Consider the following 6,000-nt stretch of genomic DNA (forward strand, 5'->3'; position numbering starts at 1 on the left):
TGTGTGTGTGTGTGTGTGTGTGTGTGTGTGTGTGTGTGTGTGTGTGTGTGTGTGTGTGTGTGTGTGTCTGTGAGCGTGCATGTGTTACAGGTCCCAGTTTTGGGACTGGTGCATCAGATAATAGTTCCTGTACAGGAACTAACGTCCTGCGGCTGACAGTGGCACGTCAAAGAGCTCAATACTCTGGTAGTACTCTATGTACTCAGTGAGTACAGCATTCTTACATAACATGCTTGACACAGTTCCCTATAAACCCTCCACTCTCTGCTCTCTGGTGTCACCACTCTGATCAAAGGGGATACAGAGACACAGTAGAACATCTCAATTTGAGCTCCATGTATACAGACCTGATATTGAGGTGGCTATACTGTATATAGCAGGCTGCAATAGCACAGCAGGGCACTGTGGGAAATGAAATCAATGATCTTACTGTAAGAGCATACTTAGGCCTGGTTTCATTTCACCCCCTAGACCCTAGCCCCTCTTGTCCCCTTTGAAGTGATTGTTCAATGTGGGTGAGGCCTTAGGAAACGACGTTGTCTAATTCTAGGATGCATAGACTAGTAAGGATGCAGCCTGTGTATGCAAGGGTACTGTATCCTGACATAAGTCATTTCCTGTTTTTGAAAGATAACTTGTGTCTTTTCATTGTGAGTTCTGGGTTTGTGACAACTTCGTATTAGGAAGGAAATTTTATTGAATTCATTCCCAAGTCCGTCTTCCAACCCAGATCTACTCAAATGAAATACACGACACACTTATCCAATGTTAGCCCCGGAGAAAGAATCTCAGACTTATTGGCAGAAGTAGTGACTCATGTTTTCCCAGAATTAAAGAGAGCTGTGGTTGGTCCTTCACGGTATTGCACTGTAATACATCACACTGAATACAGTAGTTACTTCAATGCACTCTAGTCTTGTACACTGATAGTGCTCATCAATTTTTAAGCTTCAATTATTTATGTTCACTCTACCGATTCACAGAATGTATGGGTGTGTTTTAGCAAAGTACTCTGTAGTGTAATGGGGTGATCTGACCAAATAAGCTGTTATGTCATGAATGTTTAAACTCTGGGAGAGTTGTGGTTGGCCCAGGGGACAGAGTTAAATCTGTTTAAACTCTGTGAGAGTTATTGTTGGCCCATAATATAATTTTCTCCCACTGAATAAATGTTGCTGAGAGGTAATGAGGTGAGTACTGCACTGCGGATTTCAACAACACCACAGCAAACGCACACGCACGCACGCACGCACGCACGCACGCGTGCACACACACACAGATGAATTATGCTTATAAATTGCTAACACATTGAATGATCTCTCTGGATGACAGCTCCAATGATGTCTACATGGCCTTGAGAGGGGAGGGGGACGAAGACCAGAAGGATGAGGGTGTTGGGCAGGATGAGGAATCAGTGAAAGCTGGAGGCTACATGACCCTGTCCCAGACCCACGGTGGGCAGACCCAGACTGGGCAAGGTGGGCGCTTGGTGGATGCATCCATCCAGAAGAACATCTCGTTTGATGGCAAGCCCATCACCAATTGGAACGGGGGACCCACTGAAGTCTTCTCCCTACGAGACCAACTCAAACTGGCTGAGGAGAGGGCCTCGCAAGTACAGAGACAAGTATGGACACAGACACATACAAGTCTTATAAAACAGAGTAAGCCAATGTGATAATGAAAATGCTGTCTCTTTCTCTCTCTCTCTCTCTCTCTCTCTCTCTCTCTCTCTCTCTCTCTCTCTCTCTCTCTCTCTCTCTCTCTCTCTCTCTCTCTCTCTCTCCCCCTCCCAGTGTGAAGGGTTGAAGGGGGAGCTTACGGAACTTCAGGGGCTGTTTGACTGCAGCCAGAAGGAGAGGGCGGAGCTGGAGCAGGAACTGCATCACTGCAGGGTGGAGCTAGAGAGGCTGGGCGGCAGGAAGTCACAGGTGAGAGGTCAGCGGTCGGAGGGAGGTAACTTTGGTAACAATGGCCGACAAAAGATGGCCTCTTCTGTGTATGAGTTGGTGAAAACAAGTGTTCCTATAAGGGGACAATCACTACACATGTGTTATAAGAAGGGTTATGGTGGTGAGGGAGCTAGTTATGAGGTAAGTAGAAGGGAACGAGAAGACAACTATACACGAACACACCTGTATTTACAGTACACTTGAGTAAATGTGCGCTAACTAACCCATTCTCCTCAAGCATCAAGTCTGTCTGTCTGTCTGTACTGTGTGCATGTGGGTCAGTAACAACAGCTCAGTCAAACAGCTATGTCTCATGGAATCGTGACTTGTCTCTCGTCCTCTTTCTACCTCCAGTCCTCTCTCTGCCTCCAGTGGTGTAGTCAGTTATTTTTGTGTCCTCGACTTTGGTCCCTGGCTTCTTCCGCCCTCTTCTCAACATGCATTGCTTCAATGGCGGTGTGTCTCTGCGTCCTGTCGCCCTGTCCAGTGTCTGTCCCCGTGTCCACCTAAACAATCCAGTTCCTATCTCTTTCTCTTCCTCTTCCTTTCTGATGCCATCAAAACCAGGAAGTGCTGAATCAGACTTTTGTTGAAAACTGAATAACAAAAAGGACAAATCAACCCACATGTTATTATAGTGTACAAATGTGCGCTTATAAGCAAGCCACTCTACCCTTGATGATTTTATTGGGTGTACGTGGTCTCCTTATCAAGGATTTGGACATAGACCATCCAGCCTGAGTACCACAGCAGTTCATGTCACTCACCTGTCCTCCATAGTTGTAGTTTCTCTTGTGACGAAACCCCCCCACCCACACTGCTGGGCTGCCTACAACTCCCAGGGTTCTCTCTGTCTGAGTGACCGTTTGAGTGACAGGCAGCACTTTTCAGTGTTGGCAGAGATCTTTAAATGACAAGATGGAACCATTACACAAGTTGTTCATCTGGTCTTTAACCATCTTTGATGTGCTCTAATGCCATGCTCTTTCTGTTTCGCCCCCTCCCTTCATCGTTGCCATGGCTGTGTTTTGTTCAAAACTCATATTTATAACGTATTCACATTTATATTGTCAAATCTGTCTACCATAACCACCCTACAAAACGTTGCGCAATATGGTTTTTATTATCAATCTGCCTGTCTCTTTATTTATTTTGTTCTCCCTGTCACTCACCCTCTCTGTCCTTGTCTATTGGTCTCTCTACCTGTCTATCTGCCTGTCATCTCATTTATCTACCTCTCAATCACCTCATGATGTTTTTTGCTTACATATCTGTAAATAAATCACCATATGTAATTCTTTCATTTTTGTTTCACTTTATTATGATTTGTGATTTATCTCACCACCTCCCTCCTCCTCTCTCATGCCCACATGATCCCTTGTTTTCTCCCCAGAACTGCACTCCTCCGTCTGAGCCCCCTGTTCTCTCCATCCCCTTCATAGGAATGATTGTAATAATGGCCCTGATATGGTGCTGGTGGGAGGAGCTGGCGTCCTAGAGGGGACCAGGTATGGGCATGCCCTTTCTTTATCTAGAAGAATCAAATATAGTCAACTCTTATTTCCTCTAAGAGAAGCTGATTATCTGTTGTAGATGCAGATTGTTCAGCCTCTGGCTGTGGGTGTGCCTGAATATAGAATACTGCACACACAGATATACTGTAGATAGCAAATGTATAGGGCCAGTACATATGGTTCCTGTTAGTAGTTAAATGTTATTAGAGTTCGTAGTTCAAAGTTCTGACAGTGATCTGATCTGTTGTGGAAGTGTACCTTATTCCACTGACATAAAGACTCCGATTCAAGCATAAGCGTGTGCTGGAAAGACCAGCTATTACAGTGGAGTAGACCCATGTCTTACAATGTAAGTTGTCCCTCTAAGAATCACGTTTCCCTTGATCTGTCAATCAAACTAAAGCTGTTTTAGGAACGCAATCTCTATGGTGAACAATAAACATCCAAAGCCACGTGAACACCAAATGGGCTAGAACCAAAACGTTAATAGAGGGTGGCGAAAAGACTTTACGGATATCAGCGACTTGGCTCCCGTTGGGTTAAACTGGCTCAAAATGTACCGTGTGGTCTGTTTTGTTCCTCTGAAGGTGGGCCGTCAACCTTAGAGTTAGCGGAGTCACTGAGGCAGACAGTCCAGTAACTCAGTCTCACCCAGCAGTCTCCAAATGCACCATTCACTGTGTTTACTATGACTCTACTGAATGAAATGGCTCCGATTGTAAGAATACTAAGAACTTGGCTTGGAACAGCCAAGCAGCCGCCACACTTGAGAGAAATGAAAAGGAGAGAGAAGAAAGAGACTTTCACACTTGCTTGCCTGTTCCTCTGATGTTTTCGTCCGAGAAAGCTGGCTTTTTTTGAGTGGTCCGTCACACTTAGCCGAGAGAAACACAGTGACACACGGCTCCTTTCATGTCTCCATTGGGACTGTGCCGAGATTACCGCTAGAGCCAAGATGGATGACACAGCGCTAATGTCAACACCCGCCGCTCCTGCCTGACCTCCACAGGTGGGACAGCAGCCAGGATGCCAGGGAACTGAGGGTTAGAAAAACCTTCTCTCCCTCCAACCTCCAGCTAGCTGAATGCTGTGTTGTGGTCAGCCTGCAGTGAGGCATAGACCTTTCTGTCCCCCCCCCCCCCCCCTATTGTATGGCCCCTGACAGATTTAGCCGACAGGGGTCTTGGGACATTTAGAATGAGGTTTGGCTATTTACCTTGCGACATTTAGAATGAGGTTTGGCAATTTACCTTGGGATATTTAGAATGAGGTTTGGCTATTTACCTTGTGACATTTAAAATGAGGTATGGCTATTTACCTTGGGACATTTAGAATGAGGTATGGTTAATTTACCTTGGGACATTTAGAATGAGGTATGGCTATTTACCTTGGGACATTTAGAATGAGGTATGGCTATTTACCTTGGGACATTTAGCCTGAGTTGGAGTGTTTGTCTTTTATTGTAGTGAGTGAGGGTTCAGAAACTTTAATGAGAGTGTCAGGCGTCCATTTTAGGATGACATGGCCACAAGTTGTGTGTGGGTGTGTGTGTGTATATATGTGTGTGTGTGTCGGCGAGAAGCTGTCAGTACACTACACCACACTCAGGGGGGATCCTCTTACTGGGCTCCAGGGTGACATCACTGCTAAACTCTCTCACACACACACACACACTCTCTCTCTCTCTCTCTCTCTCTCTCTCTCTCTCTCTCTCTCTCTCTCTCTCTCTCTCTCTCTCTCTCTCTTTCTCTCTCTTTCTCTCTCTTTCTCTCTCTTCTCTTCTCTCTCTCTTTCTCTCTCTTCTCTTCTCTCTCTCTCTGCAGCTAACAACACCACTCAAGTCTTCTCTCTTCTCACATAGGAGTGTGTAGGTTGGTTGTGTGGGTCTGTATCCCAATTGAGCTGTAAATTATTGGGCTGTAAGGCACAAAATAGTCCTTTGTCCAACATGTGTGTTGAGGAAATGGATGTGTCCAAAGTGTATGCAAAGCGAAGTGGTTGTTTGAGCTACTCTGACCAAACTCGAGGAGCTGGTACGGTATGTGTGTTAAAACTTGAGCTGTCCTTATTGTGAATGAATAACCTCTGTGACCTTTGAACCCTGTCCTCTGTCCTCTTGCCACCAGGAGAGCGAGGGAGGCTGGAACCTGGTGGCGGTGGTTGCCATGGCAGTGCTTGTAGTCCTGATAGTCCCCAGCCTTTCCAGAGCGTTTAACTGAGGACTACACAGAACGGAAGTCACTGTACAGGAAATGACTGTGCCGGTTTCCCCTGGCATCACTGGCAATGCCATGCCCTTGTCTCATGATGCCCTTGTCAAGTCTCCTCCTCGCTTCATCTTCCAAGGAGGACTACATCGACAACTGACATTTTCACCAGGAAGTACAGCACAACAAGGAAGTAAGAAGGAGAAATACATATACCTGTTTAAGCCACGTAAAGATAAGGACGGCAATATCTTGTTTCTCTCTTTAAAGTCCTTCAGTTTGACTCAATCGGTTTCCCTCTCTACCACTCTTCTCTCTGCACTTCTT

At 45.8% G+C, this 6,000-nt stretch overlaps 1 protein-coding gene across 1 annotated transcript in view; it reads left to right on the forward strand.

Moving 5' to 3' along the window:
* LOC129865216 (coiled-coil domain-containing protein 136-like) overlaps positions 1-5,679 on the forward strand; it is a 45,659-nt gene extending 39,980 nt beyond the window's left edge. Inside the window, exons 8-11 of the mRNA XM_055937808.1 lie at positions 1,333-1,627; positions 1,797-1,931; positions 3,346-3,460; positions 5,593-5,679. Of these exons, the coding sequence (XP_055793783.1) occupies positions 1,333-1,627; positions 1,797-1,931; positions 3,346-3,450 (535 nt within the window). The 3' untranslated portion in view covers positions 3,451-3,460; positions 5,593-5,679. The remainder of the gene's footprint in view (positions 1-1,332; positions 1,628-1,796; positions 1,932-3,345; positions 3,461-5,592) is intronic.
* Positions 5,680-6,000: the final 321 nt, after the last annotated feature.

This window comes from Salvelinus fontinalis, chromosome 11 (genome assembly GCF_029448725.1).
Source record: "Salvelinus fontinalis isolate EN_2023a chromosome 11, ASM2944872v1, whole genome shotgun sequence".
In the NCBI taxonomy this organism is placed as follows: Eukaryota; Metazoa; Chordata; class Actinopteri; order Salmoniformes; family Salmonidae; genus Salvelinus; species Salvelinus fontinalis.